General features: G+C 43.6%; 1 protein-coding gene across 2 annotated transcripts in view; it reads right to left on the bottom strand.

The window, feature by feature from the left end:
* Positions 1–26,762, bottom strand: part of KCNH1 (potassium voltage-gated channel subfamily H member 1) — a 335,988-nt gene that overhangs the window by 134,951 nt on the left and 174,275 nt on the right. For both annotated transcript variants that reach the window (XM_077282323.1, XM_077282324.1), the window contains 2 exons: positions 22,371–22,570; positions 9,990–10,242 (listed from right to left, as the gene is read on the bottom strand). In XM_077282323.1, the coding sequence (XP_077138438.1) occupies positions 9,990–10,242; positions 22,371–22,570 (453 nt within the window). The remainder of the gene's footprint in view (positions 1–9,989; positions 10,243–22,370; positions 22,571–26,762) is intronic.

Genomic DNA, 26,762 nt, shown 5'->3' with positions numbered 1-26,762 from the left:
GATTATTTGGATAAATTTATGATCGTGTATCTGGATGATATTCTGATTTTTTCGGATGACTGGGACTCTCATGTCCAGCAGGTCAGGAGGGTTTTTCAGGTTTTGCGGTCTAATTCCTTGTGTGTGAAGGGTTCTAAGTGCGTTTTTGGGGTTCAAAAGATTTCCTTCTTGGGATACATTTTTTCCCCCTCTTCCATCGAGATGGATCCTGTCAAGGTTCAGGCTATTTGTGATTGGACGCAACCCTCTTCTCTTAAGAGTCTTCAGAAATTTTTGGGCTTTGCTAACTTTTATCGTCGATTTATTGCTGGTTTTTCTGATGTTGTTAAACCATTGACTGATTTGACTAAGAAGGGTGCTGATGTTGCTGATTGGTCCCCTGCTGCTGTGGAGGCCTTTCGGGAGCTTAAGCGCCGCTTTTCTTCCGCCCCTGTGTTGCGTCAGCCTGATGTTGCTCTTCCTTTTCAGGTTGAGGTCGACGCTTCTGAAATCGGAGCTGGGGCGGTTTTGTCGCAAAGAAGTTCCGACTGCTCCGTGATGAAACCTTGTGCTTTTTTTTCTCGTAAATTTTCGCCCGCCGAGCGGAATTATGATATTGGGAATCGGGAGCTTTTGGCCATGAAGTGGGCTTTTGAGGAGTGGCGTCATTGGCTTGAGGGGGCTAGACATCAGGTGGTGGTATTGACCGACCACAAAAATTTAATTTATCTTGAGTCCGCCAGACGCCTGAATCCTAGACAGGCGCGCTGGTCGTTGTTTTTCTCTCGGTTTAATTTTGTGGTGTCATACCTACCGGGTTCTAAGAATGTTAAGGCGGATGCCCTTTCTAGGAGTTTTGAGCCTGACTCCCCTGGTAATTCTGAACCTACAGGTATCCTTAAGGATGGAGTGATATTGTCTGCCGTTTCTCCAGACCTGCGGCGGGCCTTGCAGGAGTTTCAGGCGGATAGACCTGATCGTTGCCCACCTGGTAGACTGTTTGTTCCTGATGATTGGACCAGTAAAGTCATTTCTGAGGTTCATTCTTCTGCGTTGGCAGGTCATCCTGGAATCTTTGGTACCAGGGATTTGGTGGCAAGGTCCTTCTGGTGGCCTTCCCTGTCACGAGATGTACGAGGCTTTGTGCAGTCTTGTGACGTTTGTGCTCGGGCCAAGCCTTGTTGTTCTCGGGCTAGTGGATTGTTGTTGCCCTTGCCTATCCCGAAGAGGCCTTGGACGCACATCTCGATGGATTTTATTTCGGATCTTCCTGTTTCTCAGAAGATGTCTGTCATCTGGGTGGTGTGTGACCGTTTCTCTAAGATGGTCCATTTGGTTCCCCTGCCTAAGTTGCCTTCTTCTTCCGAGTTGGTTCCTCTGTTTTTTCAAAATGTGGTTCGTTTGCATGGTATTCCGGAGAATATCGTTTCTGACAGAGGAACCCAATTCGTGTCTAGATTTTGGCGGGCATTCTGTGCTAGGATGGGCATAGATTTGTCTTTCTCGTCTGCTTTCCATCCTCAGACTAATGGCCAGACCGAGCGGACGAATCAGACTTTGGAGACATATTTGAGGTGTTTTGTGTCTGCAGATCAGGATGATTGGGTTGCTTTTTTGCCTTTAGCGGAGTTTGCCCTCAATAATCGGGCCAGCTCTGCCACCTTGGTGTCTCCTTTTTTCTGTAATTCGGGGTTTCATCCTCGATTTTCCTCCGGTCAGGTGGAATCTTCGGATTGTCCTGGAGTGGATGCTGTGGTGGAGAGGTTGCATCAGATTTGGGGGCAGGTGGTGGACAATTTGAAGTTGTCCCAGGAGAAGACTCAGCTTTTTGCCAACCGCCGGCGTCGGGTTGGTCCTCGGCTTTGTGTCGGGGACTTGGTGTGGTTGTCTTCTCGTTTTGTCCCTATGAGGGTTTCTTCTCCTAAGTTTAAGCCTCGGTTCATCGGCCCGTACAAGATATTGGAGATTCTTAACCCTGTGTCCTTCCGTTTGGACCTCCCTGCATCTTTTTCTATTCATAATGTTTTTCATCGGTCATTGTTGCGCAGGTATGAGGTACCGGTTGTGCCTTCCGTTGAGCCTCCTGCTCCGGTGTTGGTTGAGGGCGAGTTGGAGTACGTTGTGGAAAAAATCTTGGACTCCCGTGTTTCCAGACGGAAACTCCAGTATCTGGTCAAATGGAAGGGATACGGTCAGGAGGATAATTCTTGGGTGACTGCCTCTGATGTTCATGCCTCCGATCTGGTCCGTGCCTTTCATAGGGCTCATCCTGATCGCCCTGGTGGTTCTGGTGAGGGTTCGGTGCCCCCTCCTTGAGGGGGGGGTACTGTTGTGAAATTGGATTTTGGGCTCCCCCGGTGGCCACTGGTGGAATTGAACTTGTGTGCATCATCCCCTCTGTTCACCTGTTCCCATCAGGATGTGGGAGTCGCTATTTAACCTTGCTCCTCTGTCACTTCCATGCCGGTCAACATTGTAATCAGAAGCCTTTCTGTGCATGTTCCTGCTACCAGACAACTTCCAGCTAAGTCGGACTTTTGTCCTTGTTTGTTTTTTGCATTTTGTTCCAGTTCACAGCTGCAGTTTCGTTTCTGTGTCTGGAAAGCTCTTGTGATCTGAAATTGCCACTCTGATGTTATGAGTTAATACTAGAGTCTTAAAGTAATTTCAGGATGGTGTTTTGATAGGGTTTTCGCTGACCATGAAAGTACCCTTTCTGTCTTCCTGCTATCTAGTAAGCGGACCTCGATTTTGCTAAACCTATTTTCATACTACGTTTGTCATTTTCATCTAAAATCACCGCCAATATATGTGGGGGCCTCTGTCTGCCTTTCGGGGAAATTTCTCTAGAGGTGAGCCAGGACTGTATTTTCCTCTGCCAGGATTAGTTAGTCCTCCGGCTGGCGCTGAGCGTCTAGGGATAAAACGCAGGCACGCTACCCGGCTACTGTTAGTTGTGCGGCAGGTTTAGTTCATGGTCAGTTTAAGTTTCCATCCTTCCAAGAGCTAGTTCTTATGTATGCTGGGCTATGTTCTCTTGCCATTGAGAACCACAACACTAACCTACGTACACTCCATACAGATGCATGTTCGGCTTGGCCAATAACTAACCTACGAACACTCCATACAGATGCATGTTCGGCTTGGCCAATAACTAACCTACGGACACCCCATACAGATGCATGTTCGGCATGGCCAATAACTAACCTGCGGACACTCCATACAGATGCATGTTCGGCTTGGCCAATAACTAACCTACGGACACCCCATACAGATGCATGTTCGGCTTGGCCAATAACTAACCTATTGACACCCCATACAGATGCATGTTCGGCTTGGCCAATAACTAACCTACGGACACCCCATACAGATGCATGTTCGGCTTGGCCAATAACTAAACTACGGACACCACATACAGATGCATGTTCGGCTTGGCCAATAACTAACCTACGGACACCCCATACAGATGCATGTTCGGCTTGGCCAATAACTAAACTACGGACACCCCATACAGATGCATGTTCGGCTTGGCCAATAACTAACCTACGGACACCCCATACAGATGCATGTTCGGCTTGGCCAATAACTAAACTACGGACACCCCATACAGATGCATGTTCGGCTTGGCCAATAACTAACCTACGGACACCCCATACAGATGCATGTTCGGCTTGGCCAATAACTAAACTACGGACACCCCATACAGATGCATGTTCGGCTTGGCCAATAACTAACCTACGGACACCCCATACAGATGCATGTTCGGCTTGGCCAATAACTAACCTACTGACACCCCATACAGATGCATGTTTGGTTTGACCTGTGACTATCCTACTGACACCTCTTACAGATGCACCCTTGGCCATTGACTAATCTTCTGACACGCCAAACAGATGCACCCTTGGCTCCACCAGTGACTAATCTTTTGATACCCTGTACAAATGTACACTCAATTTGGCCAATGACTTATCTTCTTACACCCCATACAAATGCACCCTGGGATCCAACAGTGACCAATCTTCTGACACCCCAAAAAGATGCAGGCTCACCTTGTTGATTGGGGGCTTTGAATTTCAATCCCTTGTCTTTTTGTTCTTAGGGAAGATTAGTCACTAGCTAAGCCGAGGGTGCATCTGTATGGAAGATTAGCCACTGTTGGAGCCTGTATCTGTATTGGGTGTCAGAAGATTAGTCACTGGGCAAGCCAATACAGATACAGGGTTTTAGAATATTGCTAGACTATTCAAACCCATCAACAATGTAACACTGGTGGGTGTGGACCCACTGTGCAACGTGCCGGGCTTACCTTGGATGAGTGCAACTAAGTGACTACCTGGTATTTGCTAGAGCCTCTGATGGGGAGGATAGGCTTTGAAACTGGTAGTCACCAGGTACCACTGCCGGGCTGCCCCTGGGTCATCAGTAACCGTAGCTGAGGTCAGGAGCAGAGAGGTCATGCAAGACGAGTAGCAGAATACAGAGGAATGCATGAACAGCTACTATCAATATAGGAACCAACGTTCGGGTGGGGAGTGGTAGGAGGAACTGCCCAATAAGGGCCCTGCTAGCACAGTATAGGCTGGGGAGGCTAATCTTTGCAGGACCCAGCAGGGTAAAATTCCTGCAGAGACTGGCCACGCCTCCCTAAGACGAAATTAATTCCATACAGATGTAGCAGTGCTGCAAGATGCAGACTAGCGGGACGGCCTGACACTGGGAGAAACCGCGCCGTGAGTAGAGGAGCGCTGAGGAGGCGTGCGAGTTACTGCTGTGACACGCAGACCATTGTGCTTGTTTATCATTTCTACCCTCCATTGACTGCACGCACGATCACATCTGCTACATTATTTCATTCCCCCCGTAGAATTCGGCTACAATGTCAGCAGAAGGCACACAACTGCATATTATATCATGGTTGAAACACAAAAACTAATCCTCAACTGAGTCTGACAAAAATACATTCAGTATGAAGCAGAAGCGAGCAATCAGACAAAATTAAATCAGCAGGAATGTTCCAGAGCTCGGCCGCCGGACCACTGAGAAAAATAATAGCTGCGATTGTCACAGAAGATAAAACGGTTCAGGGTAAGATCTGAAACTATAATATTTAACTATCATGTCATGTAGGCACCGAACGCCATTTGTTTGTATGGGTTACACAGTATATACGTCGCCTACCAAATAAATGAAGTGCATTAAAGATGTTATCTCCCAAAAAATATTCTTCGAAAACTCAGTACACTGTGTGAAACGATGTGTGGTTACAACATACATCAATTAAAAAGAAGGTGTAATTTTGTAACTACATGAGATTTTCACCAGTGATAGTGACCCTGCAGCTTCTCCTGTGGCTGGAGAGTAGGTCCACCTTCAGTGGTGGACGCACATGCTCAGTAGCTGCCCTGCTCAGGCTGCGTAGTGATCTGACAGTGAGGAGGCAGATACTAGGCGGTTGTATGTGAGGGACTATTTTCTCTGTAGATCAGAGAAGGAAGAGGGGAGATGTGGACTGCAATGGACTCCCGGGAAATTCTGTTGCTGGCTGATCACATGGGACAAACTGCTGCTCGCTCACATAGGAAAAGAACAGACCAAAACTGTAAAAGTTTGAGTAAAGATGCTAGTAAGGGTGAAAATTACCCTGGAGACTGGAGAGTAATGAGATTTTTTTCGGTTTGTGGGATAAGCCCTTCAATGACCCTGCACGGCTCCATGATCTATGGGTACAGGTAATCTATAAATATCAGTTAAAGTGGTTGTCCAGGCTTGAAGTTAATGTCTGAAGTCACTATGTGACCTAGGAATCCTCACAGAAAGATTGTCTGATGCTGGGAGTGGACAGGTGCTATTTGCATACTTGTGGTTACAAGCCAACTAGACGTGGACGCCCTGCTTAATACAAGTGAGTCCGGGCTCGACTAGTCGTAATGTGGCTGGAAATTTTGCAAATCGCATACTTGAGGTCACATTCCAGACTGCCCCCCTGCTTTACTCATCGTTCCCGAGCCCACATCTGACTCTCTGCTACTCCTGTCTGTTCTTGTCTGCAGTGCTGAAGTCACGTCAACAGCGCTGCAGCCAATCACTGAGCTCAGCTGCCTTGAGCCGTTTGCGCCATCAACATAGGCAGAGCCACTGAGCTCAGTGATTGGCTGGAGTTCAATAAAGACAAATAAAAGAGTTACTGCCTGACAAAAGGTGCTCACTAACTGATTCTCAGTTAAATCATTCTGCAGCCTAAAATGTGCAGGAAGCAAAGAGTCTGTAAAAACCAAATGGCACAAAATTTCTGATTAAGCCAAACTGCAAAATTTATTTAGAAAAAACAACAACTCCCCCCAAGTTGTTCATATCCTTACGTTCCCCGATTAGGAAATAACTAAACTGTCTTTTCCACGCTAGGAGGTGACAGCCGGCCAGCCATGATTCCAGTAAAGCTCTTGACTTTGGGTGAGATGGGAATAAACATTTCAGTGATGGACGTATCGAGAACCGTGAGGATTGACTGTCTTAATCTATCATTCAAGAGGTGCAGCCTCGCTAATTAATACCGGCCATGGTTCTGAAAACCATCTACCACTTAGTACTGGATGGATTCCAGCTCAGGCATTTTAGAAATCAGTCTCGTCTTTTAAAACAAGTGGATTTGTCTGAAACCTGATGAGCTTTCAAAGCAAGATCAATTTGGTTCAGTCCCTCCATCCCATCCACTCAGCAGGTTTTCATTATCTGAGAGCACCTCGATGCAGAGAAGGCAACACACGGTCTGTAGGATCGGCTTGTCCTGGACTTCCTAATGTAGCTGGATGGAAGATTAATGCTTCTCCGGGACCTCAGAGATGCCAGGATCTATGTGCTGATATTTACTGGACATGGAAGCTCTACGTTTGATCGCTCTACATTGCCAACATGAAGGTCACGAGTTGCAAAACCTTTAGCCAAGGTGCCAACATTGTGAGTCTCACACATAAAAATGAAAACTACTTTTGTTGCCAAGGTTTAGATTTTATATTAACTTGGAAAAATAAAGCGCCAATCTCATTGAGATGGGAAATGCATCCAATTCTTAATTAAGGCTTGGGTCACACCAGTGTATATTCTCTCATCCGAGAGAATCGGGCTGATTAAGCAAATCGCACTCTGATCAAACTATAATCCAAGTTTGATCAGAGTGTGATCATAGTGTGATCCAGTTCTCTAGGATGAGGAGAAGATTTGGAAAATAAAAATCTCCATTCTGCAAGTCTGTGGAAAATCGGACCGCACTCAGATGACATCCGAGTGCAGTCTGATGGTTTCCATGCACTCATTGACTGGCATGGTAGAGGGCAATCCAAATATTGGATCAAATTCGGGCATGCTGTAATTTTTTTCCCAGGATCAGCTCGGTCCGAGGAAAAAAATCAGTCATAGTCACGGTCCCAAAGCATAACATTGGTCCTAGTGAGATCCGATGTTTTGCCAAATTGCACTCGGATTGAAAATACGGTCATGTGCACAACCCCTAAAAGTAACTGTGAAAAACTGTGCCGAACAACGCTTAAACTCCTCAAGTGCAAAGACAGTTTTTGTTTTTGAGTTTCATTTTTTTTCCATTTCGTCCTTCCAGGAGCCAATACTTTTTGATGTTTCCGTCAAAGGAGTTGTGTGAGATCTTGTTTTTCCTGTGCTGAGCTATAGTTTTAATGATACTATTTTGAAGTATATATCATGTTTTCGATTACTTTTTATGGCATTTTTGGGGGGAACAAATTTTGGGGGTAATTTTATAGACAAGGCAGTAACAATTCTGCTTATTTTTTACATTTTTATTCTTAATTTTTAGCTAGGAAAAAAAGGACTTATTTAAAACTTTGTTGTGTTTTATACCTTTTTTTTTTTCTACACTACGCTATTATCTTTCAGTCCCTAAAGGGGATTTGAACCTGCGGTTATTTGATCTCTTGTACTATATAGTTCTGTATTGCAGTATATAGTAACAGCCCACAAGCTGGGTTTCACAGCCAACCCATGAGTAACCCACATCACAAGAGTGCAAAAGCAGGAATTACAATGGGATGAAAACAATAGATAACCCTATCAATCTTCCTTTCAACGTGCAAACAGGGGCAGCCCGCCATCATGACCCACATTAGGCTATGAATTACAATCAGCCACAGATATGTGATGCTGAATGCACTTGTAAATGAAGACATAGAAAAAACAAATTCAATCATCGTGTACTTATTTGTCTATAAAACTGATACAACGTTAACCCTCTACAGAATTGTCTGGGGTGTAGATATAGAGGGTCCACAGAAAGTAGTCGTTCCCGAGCCTTGGTGTCTTAGCTGACCTTAGGCTGAGCCTCGTACTGCAGCACAATACCATAGCTTTTCCATTCAGTTGGTCAGTTTGATGTTGGGATTTGGATCCCCACCAATCAGATATTGATGGTCTTTCCAAAAAATGGCCATCTATATATATAATTGTCTAAGGGTTTTTCTGTCTGTCTGTCCCGTTTATTCATTCGCTTATTGGTCGAGGCCGCCTGGGCCTCGACCAATCAGCGACGGGCACAGTATCGACGTAGAAATCCCACGTCTCTGATTGGTCGAGGACGTCAGGCCTCGACCAATCAGCGACGGGCACAGCATAGCGACGATGATGTCATAATGGAAATCCCGCGTCTCTGATTGGTCGAGGCCGCCAGGCCTCGACCAATCAGCGACGGGCACAGTATCGACGTAGATGTCATAATGGTTGCCATGGCGACGATGATGTCATAAAGGTTGCCTCGACCAATCAGCGACGGGCACAGTCAGCCGCGAATTCTGGAATCATCATTGTCCATATACTACGGGGACATGCATATTCTAGAATACCCGATGCGTTAGAATCGGGCCACAGTCTAGTTATATATAAAAGGCAATATGTAATTAATTATTATTATATACAATTTTTTTTACTTCTAAATACCGTTGTTCTCCTGAGTCCAACGTTATTTCTACTTTATTCCTGATTCCTGAGCCTCACCATTCATGAGATATGGCTCACTCTTCCCTATGCATACTGTAAATGTAGTCATGGTATGCTTGAGTAGCAACTCACTCGGGAAAATAGGTATTAAACTAAAAAACTGCAACTTACCCTTCCGGTACCTGTACAGACTAAAAATCCTGACCCCGCAGTCTGTAGTGGTTCCTGCATGGGAAGAGATAGCCCTAACCGCAGACTAGAAGATGGCATCTTCTTCAACCTAAATTGCCTAAAAGGCCGTCGAGTTGCTTCAGGTTCCTCCTAAAGAACTCGAGGGCAGAGCAGAGTCTGAATACCTACTAAAGGGAAAGTCTGCTGAAAAAGGGAAAGATCCCAAAGTGAGTAGAATGAACCACCAAATGCAAAACAAAGTATAAAGTACGCACTGCTAGACAATATGCACCTACTTCCTAGAAAGCAAGAGAAGATACCTGCAGAGTACAGAAACAGCGAAGAGATGACTCTTGGCTGGAATTTCACAGACTGGCTGTAAACAACATTATGCAAGACCATGCAAATGAAAGCATTACCAGCAGCGGAAAAGAATATAAAGCCGCACCTGAATGGTGATAGGGCAGACAAATAAAATACACCTGTGTTATACTAAACAGGCTGCAGCCAGAATAACAGAACTAAAACACTCGGGGAAAAGATGTTTCTGCAGTGACTCCACGGACAGACAAGATGACAACCAAACACAGCCTCAAGGGTTTGAACCCAGAAGCATGACAAGTCATTTATGACAAGTGGGTGTGGTCCTCAAGAAGACTCCCATGAAGAAGAATGGAGGGTCATGCCCACTTGACTACGAAGACAAGACTTATATATAGAGAAGAAGGGGCCATATCTCAGGAATGGAGAGGTGCAGGAACAAAAGAAAAACATCTCCGGATTTAGAAGAACAGCGACATTTATACCAGGTAAAATAGAAAAACATATTAAGTGATAGAGAATAAAAAGACCTATCTCATATGAACAAAGGAACAACTTACCCAAAATAGCCACCACTTCATCATCCTGGATAACTTCCAAAGACCCGGACACCACAAAGCACAGCGTGTCTATACTCTCCCCAGCGTGGTAGATTAGATCCCCCGGAGCGCAGTGCACAGTCTGAAACTCCATGGCGAGAGCTCTCAGACAGCCATCACTGGCTAGTCGAAATGCAGGGTGTTCCTTGAATACTTTGCGGTTCAGGTGGACACAGATATCAGCTCGCATGTCTTTAGGGCAAATCTGGAGGACCTAGAAGAGAATAAAAGAGATACCGTAGTTACATATAAGGGTATGTCCACACAGCTGAGTTTTAGCATGGGTTTTGTCATATATTCTGTGCGGAAATCCATCCACAAACCGCCTCCAACCGCTGAATGTTTACACTTGAAATTCATATTGCAAAAAAAACAGTAAGTGAAATGTCAGTGGATTCGGATTCTGTGTGGCAACCACAGTGTTAATCAGCATGTGGACTTGCAGGAGTTAAAACTGCAAATCCATGGCAGAAATCCAAAAGTTAACCTTGGATTTCTACCACAGATTTTCTTGTAAAACGGCATTGAAGTTGTTCCACACAACGTTTAGTACCAAGAAGGAAAGGTGATAACTTACTGATGACTGGGGGTCCGACCACTGGAATCCCCACTGATTTGGAGAATGGGGCTCTAGTGCTTGCATCTGCGGGCGTGTGACCGCAAGTATGTGATTTACATATATATGGTCAAGTGCCGACTAGACGTGACAACATATACTTGCATTGAGCGAGGCAGGAAAAGTCTAGTCGGAATGTGGCCAGAAGAATACAAATTGCATATTTGCGGTCACATGACCGCCCGTCCCGGCGCCGGAGAATCCTAACAACGTACAGTGTGCGAGATTTGAGTGTTCACAAGTTTGCGGTCACATAGTAGACCATACCGCCCTATATGGAGCTAGTGGAATTTTTCTAGTATATGAAATAATTTTTTTCAACTAAATTATATATCAGAATTAGGTTTCTAAGACCAAACTGGATAAAATCTTTAAAGGCATTGTCTCGTCATGTCATGGAAACCTCTTTCACAATGCGAGCAGAGTGGTGATCCATTTTTTGACTTAGGTCCTGCTCTCTGCCCCCCCGGCAAACAGTCAGTTTTTTTCAGGTATTTTTGCTTCATGGGCTCCAACAGGAGAAATGTATTATTACATGGGGGTCCTTCAGATTAACAGCCATCTCTAGAAAACAAGGATTACTTAAGTCTCCACCAGACTGGGAGCCGCTGGCACATAGACGCTCATTCCCAAGCAACTACTTTCAAAAACGACCTTCATGTTCTTTGTTCTCCTGAGACTGCAGTGGGCGCAGACATCGGGAACATGCACTAAACAATATATATTAGGATTACACAATGTTACTTTCAGGCCGTGTGTGATTACCCTCATCCTTGCTTAAGGTTTATAGCGCAAATAATGGGGAGAGCCGTCTGTATTTCATGATTTGTTTGCTTGTACGTTGCGGCACAGGAACCGTGAGCAATGATGCATATAATTATGGAGGCATTCAAGGTGGTTTACGAGGGAAGATTGCTGCAATTCTCCAAGCAATGTGATACATTCCAGATTATGAGGTCTGATGGCAAGGCTGGGAGGTTTTATCTGTGTAAGGAAATCATGATTTATAGAGGATCAGTCAATTTTCCTGACATGTTTTAGTAAATACTTGTGTTCCCCATGGAACAATTGCAAAATATCTTTACTTATAAATTTGTGTTGTGTTGGACTCTTATTTCTCCTACAAAGGTTTAAATAAATTAACAACTCGGTGTTACTATTCCCCTTGTCAAATAGGGTCTGAGGTTAGCAGTGTTGTCAGGACAGTGGTTGTGTTCCTGGGAGGAATAATGGAGCTACATCATCGTTTTAAGAGAAGATGATCCAGAAATCTTATTTCAGGAAAAATACAAGTATTTACGAAAACAGATGTTGAAAAAAAAATACTGGAAAGTAAAAAGTTTTCAAAAATAGAAAAGTTAAAGGAGCTGGCCACTACTGTACTTGGACAACTTCTTCTCATTTCCCACACTTAGCCCCGATAAAATAATAAAGCCTATACTCACCTCCGGTGCTGGTGCCATTCCCGCGGTGTCATCACTCACTCTCCCCAGGGCTCCCATGCTGTTTTTGCAACACATGACCCTTGAACCTAATCAACACTGGCATCACTGTCTCCACCTTCTGTCAAATTGAGCATGAAGTGGAAGTGAGAAATAAGCCCCAGCCTTGACTTCCTCTTCATATTCAATTTGAGAAAAAAGATGGGGACAGTGAACAGAGAAGTGACATCAGTGGAAGCCACCCAGTCATCAGTAGGAGTGGTCTGTGACTGTTCTGTGCTGGTGGAGATCGGTGCCAGGCACAATAGGCAGATAGCTAGCAATTTATCCACCTGTTAGTTCTTAATCCCATAATTAAAAAAAAATAGTCAACGATAACACCTTTTAACCACTCAGCCTTGTCCAGGAAATTTATTTAGGAAATTAAATCTTAGCCCCAGATAGCAGAAAGCTTAACTATGACTGGTCCCAGATAGTGGAAAGCTTAGCTATGACTGACCCTAGATAGTGGAAAGCTTAGCTATGACTGGCCCCAGATAGTGGAAAGCTTAAGGTACCTTCACACTAAACGATTTACCAACGATCACGACCAGCGATACGACCTGGCCGTGATCGTTGGTAAGTCGTTGTGTGGTCGCTGGGGAGCTGTCACACAGACAGCTCTCCAGCGACCAACGATGCCGAAGTCCCCTGGTAACCAGGGTAAACATCGGGTTACTAAGCGCAGGGCCGCGCTTAGTAACCCGATGTTTACCCTGGTTACCAGCGTAAACGTAAAAAAAAACAAACAGTACATACTCACATTCCGGTGTCCGTCAGGTCCCCCGCCGTCCGCTTCCCGCACTGACTGTGTCAGTGCCGGCCGTAAGGCACAGCACAGCGGTGACGTCACCGCTGTGCTCTGCTTTTACTTTACGGCCAGCACTCACAGTCAGTGCGGGAAGCGGACGGCAAGGGACCTGACGGACACCGGAATGTGAGTATGTACTGTTTGTTTTTTTTTACGTTTACGCTGGTAACCAGGGTAAACATCGGGTTACTAAGCGCGGCCCTGCGCTTAGTAACCCGATGTTTACCCTGGTTACCAGTGAAGACATCGCTGGATCGGTGCCACACACAGCGATCCAGCGATGTCTACGGGAGATCCAGCGATGAAATAAAGTTCTGGCCTTTCTTCTCCGACCAACGATATCACAGCAGGATCCTGATCGCTGCTGCCTGTCAAACACAATGATATCGCTAGCCAGGACGCTGCAACGTCACGGATTGCTAGCGATATCGTTTAGTGTGAAGGTACCTTTAGCTATGACTGACCCCAGATAGTAGAAAGCTTAGCTATGACTGGCCCCAGATAGTGGAAAGATTAGCTATGACTGGCCCCAGGTAGTGGAAAGCTCAGCTATGACTGGGTCCAGATAGTGGAAAGCTCAGCTATGACTGGCCCCAGAGAGTGGAAAGCATAGCTATGACTGGCCCCAGAGAGTGGAAAGCTTAGCTATGACTGGCCCAAGAGAGTGGAAAACTCAGCTATGACTGGTCCCAGATAGTGGAAAGCTTAGCTATGACTGACCCTAGATAGTGGAAAACTTAGCTATGACTGGCCCCAGATAGTGGAAAGCTTAGCTATGACTGGCCCCAGAGAGTGGAAAGCTTACCTATGACTGGCCCCAGATAGTGGAAAGCTTAGCTATGACTGGCCCAAGAGAGTGGAAAACTCAGCTATGACTGGCCCCAGATAGTGGAAAGCTTAGCTATGACTGGCCCCAGAGAGTGGAAAGCTTACCTATGACTGGCCCCAGATAGTGGAAAGCTTAGCTATGACTGGCCCCAGGTAGTGGAAAGCTTAGCTATGAATGACCCCAGATAGTGGAAAGCTTAGCTATGACTGGCCCCAGGTAGTAGGAAGCTTAGCTATGACTGACCCCAGATAGTAGAAAGCTTAGCTATGACTGGCCCCAGATAGTGGAAAGCTTAGCTATGACTGGCCCCAGGTAGTGGAAAGCTCAGCTATGACTGGGTCCAGATAGTGGAAAGCTCAGCTATGACTGGCCCCAGAGAGTGGAAAGCTTAACTATGACTGGCCCCAGATAGGGGAAAGCTTAGCTATGACTGGCCCCAGATAGTGGAAAGCTTATCTATGACTGGCCCCAGATAGTGGAAAGCTTAACTATGACTGGCCCCAGATAGTGGAAAGCTTAGCTATGACTGGCCCCAGATAGTGGAAAGCTTAACTATGACTGGCCCCAGATAGTGGAAAGCTTAGCTATAACTCGCCCCAGATAGTGGAAAGCTAAGCTATGACTGGGTCCAGATAGTGGAAAGCTCAGCTATGACTGGCCCCAGAGAGTAAAGCTTAGCTATGACTGGTCCCAGATAGTGGAAAGCTTAGCTATGACTGGCCCCAGATAGTGGAAAGCTTAGCTATGACTGGCCCCAGATAGTGGAAAGCTTAGCTATGAGTGGCCCCAGATAGTGGAAAGCTTAGCAATGACTGGCCCCAGATAGTGGAAAGCTTAGCTATGACTGGCCCCAGAGAGTGGAAAGCTCAGCTATGACTGGCCCCAGATAGTGGAAAGCTTAGCTATGACTGGCCACAGAGAGTGGAAAGTTTAGCTATGACTGGCCCCAGATAGCGGAAAGCTCAGCTATGACTGGCCCCAGATAGTGGAAAACTTAGCTATGACTGGCCCCATATAGTGGAAAGCTTAGCTATGACTGGACCCAGAGAGTGGAAAGCTTAGCTATGACTGGACCCAGATAGTGGAAAGCTCAGCAATGACTGGCCCCAGAGAGTGGAAAGCTTAGCTATGAGTGGCCCCAGATAGTGGAAAGCTCAGTAATGACTGGCCCCAGAGAGTGGAAAGCTTAGCTATGACTGGTGTTGGCCACTCGGCTTCAGGGGTTAGCCCAGAAATATTAATGGGACTTCTTGGATCAGAAGACCATAAATGGAGGTAAACAATCCCATACAGGCGCTGCATTACATAATATCACACGGTAAATGTCTGGATAAACAACAGACGCTTTTCTTAGAATATTTAATTTCAGAGGAAACTATACTCCAGATGAATATTTCATCCATTAGTCACAGACAGAGTGGCTTATTCCCAGAGTCACTCTATATAATGCAGTTATCCCATGAGTTGTAACTAATGTGGTTATCGAAGTCTTAATCAATATACTACCATTCTCCAGAGAGCAGATATTATTGACTCTCTACTGTTACCCTGTAGATAATACAACATTCCTAGAACAGGTGGGATCCTCCGCCCAATGGTGGAAACGTCCATCATCTTAGTGCGAGGACGAGCGAGGACCCTGAAGTTTATTTACTGAAACATTTGTATTATTTCCCATCCAAGTAGAGAGCTCATTATTCATGTCAGCGGCAGTGACAGCCTCCGGTGTACACCTATCTACGTCCTCTGTGATTCTTACAACACAAGCAGCAATTTGATACATTAAGTGGTTTATTGAAATGTGCACAGCTTGTAATAAAAAATGGAGACAGCCTCCTGTGGGCTAACGCTGGCGGCAATATTTGATGTGGCAAACACAAACTCCGCATATCACCCGTCGGCCTGACTCAATACTTTGGAAGGCTACTGTATACAATTGAAACCAGAAGTTTACACACACTATATAAAAAGACACATATGCATGTTTTTCTCAATATCTGACTTGAAATCAGAATAAACCTTTCAAATTTTAGGCAAATTAGGATTACCATAATTATAAATATTTGCCAAATGCCAGAATAATGAGAGACAGAGAATGTTTTAAGGTATTTGTATTACTTATTGCAAAGTCAAAAGTTTACATACACTAATATTACTATTCCTTTATACCATTCAGGACTGCCCATGTGATGATCTCATGTGTTTGGAGTTAATTCGAGACACACCTGTGGATGTATTTTAATGCACAACTGAAACACACTGCTTCTTTGTGTAGCGTCGTGTTAAAGTCTTAAGAAATCAGCCAAGATATCAGGAAGAGAATTCTGGACTTGCACAAGTCTGGCTCATCCTTGGGTACATTGTTAAGATAACTGAAGGTGCCTTGTTCTTCTGTACAAACAATGATACGTAAGCACAAACAAGATGGGAATGTCCAGTCATCATACCGCTCAGGAAGGAGACGAGTTCTGTGTCCCAGAGATGAACATGCATTGGTCTGACATGTGCATATCAACAAAAGGACAAAAGCAAAGACCTTGTGAAGATGATGGCGGAAGCTGGTAAGATTGTGTCAATAACCACAGCGAAATGAGTACTGTATTAACATGGGTGTAAAGGCCACTCTGCCAGGAAGAAGCCATTACTCCGACAGAAATATAAAAAATCCAGATTAATGTTTGCAAATGCACACAGGAACAAATACCTTAATGTTTGAAGACATGTCCTGTGGTCTGATGAAACGAAAATTGAACTTTTTGGGCATAATGACTATCGTTACGTTTGGAGGAAAAAGGGAGAAGCTTGGAAGCCTAAAAACATCATCCCAACTGTGAAACACGGGGGTGGCCACATCATGTTCTGGGGTTGTTTGCTGCCGGATGGACTGGTGCACTTCACAAAATAGATGGCATCATGAGAAAAGAAGAATATGTGGCAACACTGAAGCAACATCTCAAGGCATCAGACAGGAAGTTAAAGTTTGGGCGAAAATGGGTCTTTCAAATGAACAATGACCGGTAGCATACTGCCAAAATGGTAACAAAGTGGCTTAACCCCTTCCTGACGTCGGACGGGATAGTACGTCCGACGTCAGGTCCCCTGCTTTGATGCAGGGCTCCGCGGTGAGCCCGCATCAAAGCCGGGACATGTCAGCTGTTTTGAACAGCTGACATGTGCCCGCAATAGCGGCGGGTGAAATTGCGATTCACCCGCCGCTATTAACTAGTTAAATGCCGCTGTCAAACGCAGACAGCGGCATTTAACTACCGCATCCAGCCGGGCGGCCGGAAATGACGTCATCGCCGACCCCCGTCACATGATCGGGGGTCAGCGATGCTTCAGTATTGTAACCATAGAGGTCCTTGAGACCTCTATGGTTACTGATCCCGGCTAGCTGTGAGCGCCACCCTGTGGTCGGCGCTCACAGCACACCTGATTTTCTGCTGCATAGCAGCGATCTGATGATCGCTGTTATGTAGCAGAGGCGATCGCATTGTGCCTGCTTCTAGCCTCCCATGGAGGCTATTGAAGCATGGCAAAAGTAAAAAAAAAAAAAGTAAAAAAAAAATGTGAAAAAAATAAAAAAAACATAAAAGTTTAAATCACCCCCCTTTCGCCCCAATCAAAATAAATCAATAAAAAAAATCAAACCTACACATATTTGGTATTGCCGCGTTCAGAATTGCCCGATCTATCAATAAAAAAAGCATTAACCTGATCGCTATACGGCGTAATGAGAAAAACATCCGAAACGCCAGAATTACTTTTTTTGGGTCGCTGTGACATTGCATTAAAATGCAATAACGGGCGATCAAAAGAACGTATCTGCACCGAATTAGAATCATTAAAAATGCCAGCTCAGCACGCAAAAAATAAGCCCTCAGCCGACCCCAGATCATGAAAAATGGAGACGCTACGAGTATCGGAAAATGGCACAATTTTTTTTTTTTTTTAGCAAAGTTTGGAATTTTTTTTCACCACTTAGGTAAAAAATAACCTAGTCATGTTAGGTGTCTATGAACTCGTAATGACCTGGAGAATCATAATGGCAGGTCAGTTTTAGCATGTAGTGAACCTAGCAAAAAAGCCAAGCAAAAAACAAGTGTGGGATTGCACTTTTTTTGCAATTTCACCGCACTTGGAATTTTTTCCCCGTTTTCTAGTACACGACATGGTAAAACCAATGATGTCGTTCAAAAGTACAACTCGTCCCGCAAAAAAATAAGCCCTCACATGGCCAAATTGACGGAAAAATAAAAAAGTTATGGCTCTGGGAAGGAGGGGAGTGAAAAACGAATACAGAAAAACGTAAAATCCCACGGTCATGAAGGGGTTAAGGATAACAAAGTTAATATTTTGGAGCTGCCATCACAAAGTTATGATCTCAATCTTATTGAAAATGTATGGGCAAAGCTGAAAAGGCCGATGTGAGCAAGCGACCTACAAACCTGGATCAGTTACACCAGTTTTGTCAGGAGGAATTATAGGTATTATAGGTATTATATGCCTTGTACCCTCTTTTCAGTTGTCTCTGAGCTAGTGGGTGGAAACTAGTAGCTAAGATGTCTCGCATACACAGCACACTGACATGAGGAATTCCTGCTCTTCCAACTTTATGTAGCACATGTTCAGAAGCAGCAGCAGCGTGGTGGACTTTAGGCAGCAGTAATGAGCAGTGTAGATATGAATCCAGTTCTTGGGTGAGATAAACACTTATTAGAAAGCAGCAACTTCAGCATTCAAAGCGGCAAGCAAAAAATCAGAGTGTAAATCTTTATTCTGTGGTGTATAAGACAAATTTCTGCTCATACTTTATTGATGCCTCAGCAGAGACCAGTAAAAAAAGATCTGAAATGTAAAATTTTAGTTTTCAGTGCAGAAAAGTTGAACTCCAACTAAGAAGGATAACTATAGACGCGGCTCCTTGCATGGATAATATTAAAGGAATCCAACAGTTATGTTTTATTTCTGCAAAGTGTCACAAAACTTTTCGAGGCCTAAGAAGAAAAGTTTTTCCTGTGTTTTTTTTTCTGAAAAGCCAACTCTTCTTAGAACAAAGGAACAATCGTTATAAAAGGGAAGCTGGGATCTTAGTGTCCCCCCCAAGGTTTATTCTAACCTACCAAGTTAGGCAATGAAGAATAACAGAAGAAGAACTATTTCTGACACCTAGAATCCCCCGAGCAAAAGAAAATTTTATCAAACTAATGTGAGTATAATATATGCAGGAGATATTGTTGCTGATGGACTTCTAGATTAAGGAAGATACAAAACTGCAAATATACAAAGTTCTAAGATATCTAGCATCAACATTTATATTATGGTGATTTCAGGCAGGAAAAAATTTAATTCTCTCATCCTCAAAGACATATCTACCTCGATTGCCAAAATTGAGATTTCTTAAGTATACATCCATCCAGCTTTCTCCCGGGCATGGTTAGAATGCTACTTACAGCTCGAAAAAATACATATTACTTAAAAAAAAACATTTTGTTTTAATTAAAAAGGCTTAACCATTGTCATCTGCAGCTTGCATGTATTAAAATACATTGCAAGCTGCTCGGTGCTACTCAATATCACTCTCAACAGGTTCCCGATAGCGCAGTGTTCTCCTGCCTTCTCCTAAACACAAGCTTAATTATAATTTCATATGACTTCACAATCAGTAGTTGACAAAAGGGCTGGAAGCCGGACCGACATCGAGATGGCTGTCAGGATCGAGACTGAAGAGCATCAAGCAGTTTGCAATGTTTTGTAACTAGAGTTAGTGCAAAACAATTCAAGGGACCCAGACCAACGGCTAGGTCACTAATCTTTGGCTACTGGACAGGAGCCCTAGGAATGATTTCCTCCTTCCCACCTTCATATTTCCTTCATATCTTGTCCTTTGATTAGCCAGACTGGCACAACATCATATATTCATTATGATACAACCACGAATTCGCACTCCACTGTCTAATCATAAGAAAAACCGTGGATGCTGGGAAGTAGGAGACCGTTCTCAGGACTCTTGTCCTGTGGCCAGAGATTATAGACTTGGTCGCTGTTCTGGGTCCTATGAATCAATTTGCCCCAACTCTGGTTGTAACATATGCAAGCTCTAAAAGCTAAACTGTTGAAAACTTTTAATAAATAGTAATTACAGCTATTTTTTTCACATAATATAGGCAACCGAATTAAAAAAGAAAGATGTAAAAGTGTTCATGGTCTTTAAGCTGTTGCTCAATATTATGCTTGAACAAGCCATGCAGTAACCGAAAATTCTCACTCAACTGTACTCTTTAATAAATAATAGCAAAATCAAGCTTATTGGGTAATGTTATAATATACAGAGTTAGTATTATGAAAGAATAAGAAGCAGGGAGCTCCATGTGTTAAATAGGAGGAATATAACTGGGAAAGAGACTCAAGAGGGCTGCCTACCTGGTAAAGTTGTGCAAATTTCATGCCCAACTCTGCATAGAGCTTGTGGAATGGAAGGATGTGAATGCTGCTCCGCTTGCTGAACCTGTCAAAGTCAGCCACGAAACTGTCACGAGTGTGTCAGCTCCATTTTCAGCTGCTTCTGATCTGGTCATTTCCTCTCCCTATAAAAGCTGGCCAGACCTTCTTTGTCTTGCAATTGAAAGCTTTATTTCCAAGCTCCTTGGAGACGCTGTGCTGAATAGGAGATCGTTGTTGCTACTGGAGATTGATGCGTGCTGTTTTTGGGTGTATGTTTTCCTCATTGTCCAATTCCCATTTGGTTAGTAAATTCCTATCCTTTCCTATATACCTCTCTACCTTTGGTGAGTGTTTGTGTGTGTTTGTTGCTTTCTCTTATCCCTGTTTTGTCTTTGTGTCTTGTTTACCTTATATTTCTGTCCCCTCATGGGGTGAGGGAGGGGAGAGATCAGGGTTTAAAAGGAGCATAGTAATGTCAGAGACTTAGGCCTCTCTACCATCAAGAGTACCCCCGGGATAGGGATAGTCATGGTCCTGGTTCCAGAGACAGTTTGAGGCCCCTCTCCCCTTACCGAAGACAATCACAGCATGACAGAAACTTGAGCAAAAAAAGAAAAGGAGAATGTGGTGTTTGTGGGCGCTGCCGGGTCCAGAGGAAACAGGTTCAGCAGGAGATTACAAAGAGGGAACTTTTATTAACCATGAGTTTTGGAGTTGTTTCAACTCCTTCATCAGGTTCACAAACACAACGTTTTCCTTTTTTATTACTGCTTCAGATTTAATATTATGTTATTCAACTCAAAGTAGATCCACATAACACACAGATAGTGATCTCAGAAAGTCTGTTATCTTATCCAAAAATGAGGCCATTTCACAGCCATGTGAAATCGGTAAGAGGAGAAGCAAAAGATTACATATCATTAACTCTATCCATGCAACTGCTTTGAGAGAGGTGGCCTAGCGCTCATTGGTCCTATGGCCATTCCTATTGGGCATTGAGGGCCTGTGATGGTCTTTTTACTACCAGGCCTACCTAAACTTCATGGAAAAACCCAATACAATAATTTGGAGTTAAGTTTCATATTGCTACAGGACCCTAACAAATGTCTATATGGCACTGGAGAGAAGTAAAAGAGAAGTAAAAGTTCCACAATGCCGATTGCTCAATACACTTTATACACTCACCGGCCACTTTATTAGGTACACCTGTCCAACTTCTTGTTAACACTTAATTTCTAATCAGCCAATCACATGGCGGCAACTCAGTGCATTTAGGCATGTATACATGGTCAAGACAATCTCCTGCAGTTCAAACCGAGCATCAGTATGGGGAAGAAAGGTGATTTGAGTGCCTTTGAACGTGGCATGGTTGTTGGTGCCAGAAGGGCTGGTCTGAGTATTTCAGAAACTGCTGATCTACTGGGATTTTCACGCACAACCATCTCTAGGGTTTACAGAGAATGGTCCGAAAAAGAAAAAAAATCCAGTGAGCGGCAGTTCTGTGGGCGGAAATGCCTTGTTGATGCCAGAGGTCAGAGGAGAATGGGCAGACTGGTTCGAGCTGATAGAAAGGCAACAGTGACTCAAATCGCCACCCGTTACAACCAAGGTAGGCCTAAGAGCATCTCTGAACGCACAGTGCGTTGAACTTTGAGGCAGATGGGCTACAGCAGCAGAAGACCACACCGGGTACCACTCCTTTCAGCTAAGAACAGGAAACTGAGGCTACAATTTGTACAAGCTCATCGAAATTGGACAGTAGAAGATTGGAAAAACGTTGCTTGGTCTGATGAGTCTCGATTTCTGCTGCGACATTCGGATGGTAGGGTCAGAATTTGGCGTAAACAACATGAAAGCATGGATCCATCCTGCCTTGTATGGAGCATCTTTGGGATGTGCAGCCGACAAATCTGCGGCAACTGTGTGATGCCATCATGTCAATATGGACCAAAATCTCTGAGGAATGCTTCCAGCACCTTGTTGAATCTATGCCACGAAGAATTGAGGCAGTTCTGAAGGCAAAAGGGGTCCAACCCGTTACTAGCATGGTGTACCTAATAAAGTGGCCGGTGAGTGTATAACAGTAAATATCAAAACACTCAAATTGGTAAAATCAAAGATGTGTCATAGTGAAAAACCTTCTAAAAAACATTATTCTTACCTTTTCAGTATCGATGCCTCGGGACATAGACCAGGTGGAAACAATATAATCCATGACTCGCTCACTCAAACCTTTGGGCACTTGGTAAAGTTTAAGAAAGTCTCTCACACTGTTGAGCATCTCGTGGTATCGGTTTGTGTTGGCGTACATTTGCTGGAAGATTGTTGTCACGTTACCAAAAATGGTTGCATATAAAAGTGCTGGAAAAGAAAAGAAGAAAAAATATGTTTTTATTATTTTTATACATCCATCAGCTTTGGTTTTTATTTTTTTTTTTTGTATATTAACAAAATACACATTTTATGCTACGAACAGCAAATAATAGTTAAAAAAAAGTTAAAAAACGGTTGAAAATGTTAAAACACCAGGCACTTGGTCACACAGTATATTCTTGAAAGGTGAGGGAGGGAATTTATCATGACTGGTATTTCCTCTGCCAGTTGTGAATATAAATTTTGCTGATGTAGGACGTGACATTTTTTTAGTTTTGGACTGACATGTGGCAAAAAGATCAAATCTGTGAGAGGCTATAGATTACTGATAAATTTTACATCCGTTTCTGGCATTATAGGAAATGTGTCGCTCAGCGGTTGGCTATACACACATTTACAAATCAAAATGGCGCATAAGGGAAAAACATTGTGCAATTACACCCTGTCAAATTTTGCAACTTTTTGATGCTAACAAATGGCGCAGAGGAAATTACTAATTCTCAACAATATTTTTTGGAACATGACCCGAACCGAGTATACTTGTTAACTATTCACCACACAGATTAGCAAAATAGTCTAACCATTATTAAAATATATACCATAAATACAAGTTATAGTTCCCACCACTAAGACCCCCACCAATCCTGAGAACGGGGCACATTCGAATGGAATGTTGGCGCACCATAGCTCTGTTCACGGGAGACAGCCAAACACAGTGGAACCCGAGCAATCAACAAGTTATCATCTATCCTGTAGACATTTGCAAAAACATTGTAACCTGTAAAAGCATCATAACCTGTTGAGTTTTTTTTACCCTCCTCTGCATCCATAGATGGAAAGCATGTTGCGTCTTCCCCATCCCTTCACCAACTTCCGCTCTTCGCCTGGTTGAACTCGATAAACATTCATGAGATTCTATGAGCAAACTCTCAGCATAACCAATCTTTTTTTCCCATATAATGAAAATTCACTTCATTTTTTTTACAAGCTAATAAATTGAAGAAATAAAAGACTAAATGAGATATTCCGAAAATTACATTCTACCTTAGTCAAATAATTTTACTCAAGTACAAGTGGAGAAATAAGAGGGAACATTGAACATTGTCTTAAAGGAAGTTCTGAAAGAGAGAAGATAAATATTCTGTATGACAGCAATTTGTGCGGGTAGTGGACGTTTGGTCACCATTTTTTAGAGAATTCGGAGTTTGTAGAGGGGGCTCCTCTGTATAGGACACTTATCCCAGACTACAATAGTAGCTATAAGGAGCGCCTCTCACTCTGGAGGACCAGTATTGTCCGGACTTACACTTACAACTCTTTGATTTGCAGGCGGACTGTGTAATGCTTCATTTTTCCTGTAGGGACTCTGTATGAAAAATGAACATTTACTGTCAGGTTTTCACACAGATTCCAGCTGACTGCCGGACACTTTTTGATCTACCGTATTAATTTTCAAGGAACCCTTTTAACATGTGATACCTGTCCAAAATGGAAAAACCCTTTAATAGTCAAAACAAGTGAATAGTTTTATACAATGGTCTAAAACTAAACACTGATCAAACATGCTGGGATCCTCAAATGAGATGTTATCAGGGGGCAGTGCCCCAACCTCTGTCCCCACCCTGAAATGAAGGGTCATCAGCTACATCTGTTCCAGGGGTTGGGCCAGTCCCTGCTCTACTGGGCATGCGTCGGTTTTTAATTCCAATGAATTCTCAGTAGGATGTTGTCACTGAGCGATATTCTTTTTAATGCTCAGTGACAGTGCGCTCCCTCGCCAGCATGAGAGCACACTGCCAGGAGCAAACAGAGGTTACAAACAGAGAGAATCTTCCACACATGTTTAGAGCACAGTTAATATCACAGCAATTGTATTAACATACAGTATTTTTGAAAACAACCCATGGCATGCATTTTAGCGGTATCTTTGGAATTTAAAGGAGAACTGTCATCAGAGGTTATCACTGCGGTGGTAATAAGCTGATCATATCTTATTCCTGTATCTGCATTTGTACATTTATATCTTGTCATTTTTTGGTTGTTCTCTTTTAGTGTACATTTGGGGGTAAGGAACTGCCTCCATATTGGCAAAGTCTCATTTGTCCAAAGTTATATACACACGTGGTCAAAATTGTTGGTGCCCCTTGGTTAATGACAGAAAAACCCAGAATGGTCACAGAAATAACTGAATCTGACAAAAGTAATAATAAATAAAAGATCTATGAAAATGAACAAATGAAAGTCAGACATTGCTTTTCCACCATGCTTCCACAGAATTAAAAAATAAAATAAAACTCATGAAATAGGCCTGAACAGAAATTATGGTTCCTTTAACTTAATATTTTGTTGCACAACCTTTTGAGGCAATCACTGCAATCAAACGATTCCTGTAACTGTCAATGAGACTTCTGCACCTCCACAGGTATTTTGGCCCACTCCTCAAGAGCAAACTGCTCCAGTTGTCTCGCGTTTGCTGGTTGCCTTTTCCAGACGGCATGTTTCAGCTTTTTTCAAAGATGCTCAATAGGATTTAGGTCAGGGCTCATAGAAGGCCACTTCAGAAAAGTCCAATGTTTTCTTCTAAGCCATTCTTGGGTATTTTTAGCTGTGTGTTTTGGGTCATTATCCTGTTGCAAGACTCATGACCTGAGACTGAGACCAAGCTTTCTAACACTGGGCAGCACATTTCTCTCTAGAATCCCTTGATAGTCTTGAGATTTCATTGTACCCTACACAGATTCTAGACACCCTGTGCCAGATGCAGCAAAGTAGCCCCAGAACATAAAACAGCCTCCTCCATGTTTCACAGTAGGGACAGTGTTATTTTCTTGATATGCTTCATTTTTCAGTCTGTGAACATAGAGCTGATGTGCCTTGCCAAAAAGTTCAATTTTTGTCTCATCTGTCCATAGGACATTTTCCTAGAAGCTTTATGGCTTGTCAACAAAACTGAACAGCGGACTGAATACGATAATTTACACTATCAGTGCAAACGAAATATCTTGTGCCCCGGAGCTGCTCCATGTCTGTGGTCCATTACAATCCCGGTCCATCTCCCAGCTCCATATTTATTTCTGTGCCCTTTAGGATCCACATTACAATACGACCTGTCACACAGCGTCCTGCCGCTCTGCTCTGAACACGGCGCTCCTGATGAATAATGCCATCTGCTCTCTGATGAATCTGGATCACACCTCTTCACATAACCCAATTTTAACTTGATGGATATGTATGTAATAATCTATTTGATGTCGTGGTTATTCTGTGCATATTATAAATCCAGACTTGTATATTATCCATCAACGTGTGCAAGGCAATGATAATAAAATACTGCAGCTCACACCGCACTGATTTCACGGAAGCTTTTTCTTCTCCTCTAATTAAACCTACAGACAACTGATCAAAGGGAAGAAAACAATATTTGTCTTAGAGATTAGATTCAGAGTTTCTAGTCACGGGGATCAGGTCAGAGAATTATCTTAGTTCTGCGGAGACCACAACTAGGGACAATAAGCCTGTAGACGAACTGCAAGATGCTGGGCACGAATGATGGGCTTCACCAATCCAACAAAACTATGGACTGTAGCAGTGGGCCTGAACCTTTCTGACCTTGAAAGCCACAGTCAGCTTTGAGAGAGGGTTGCGAGCCACATTTAGATCTAAGAGAGGGTCGTGAGTCACATTTAGATCTAAGAGAGTCGTGAGCCACATTTAGATCTAAGAGAGGGTCGTGAGCCACATTTAGATCTAAGAGAGTCGTGAGCCACATTTAGATCTAAGAGAGGGTCGTGAGCCACATTTAGATCTAAGAGAGAGTCGTGAGCCACATTTAGATCTAAGAGAGGGTCGCGAGCCACATTTAGATCTAAGAGAGAGTCAAGAACCACATTTAGATCTAAGAGAGTAGTGACCCACATTTAGATCTAAGAGAGGGTCGCCAGCCACATTTGGATCTAAGAGAGGGTCGCGAGCCACATTTAGATCTAAGAGATCTAAGAGAGGGTCGAGAGCCGCATTCAGCTTTGAGGGAGGGTCACGAGCCACATTTAGATCTAAGAGAGGGTCGCGAGCCACATTCAGCTTTGAGAGAGGGTCGCGAGCCAAATTTAGATCTAAGAGAGGGTTTGTAATAATTATAGGGATTAACTCAGGAGACTCTTTGCGTGGAACAAGACAACTA

This window comes from Ranitomeya variabilis, chromosome 2, assembly GCF_051348905.1.
Source record: "Ranitomeya variabilis isolate aRanVar5 chromosome 2, aRanVar5.hap1, whole genome shotgun sequence".
Classification (NCBI taxonomy): domain Eukaryota; kingdom Metazoa; phylum Chordata; class Amphibia; order Anura; family Dendrobatidae; genus Ranitomeya; species Ranitomeya variabilis.
Note: the sequence above shows the minus strand (reverse complement) of the source record. Positions and strands in the feature narration are given on the sequence as shown.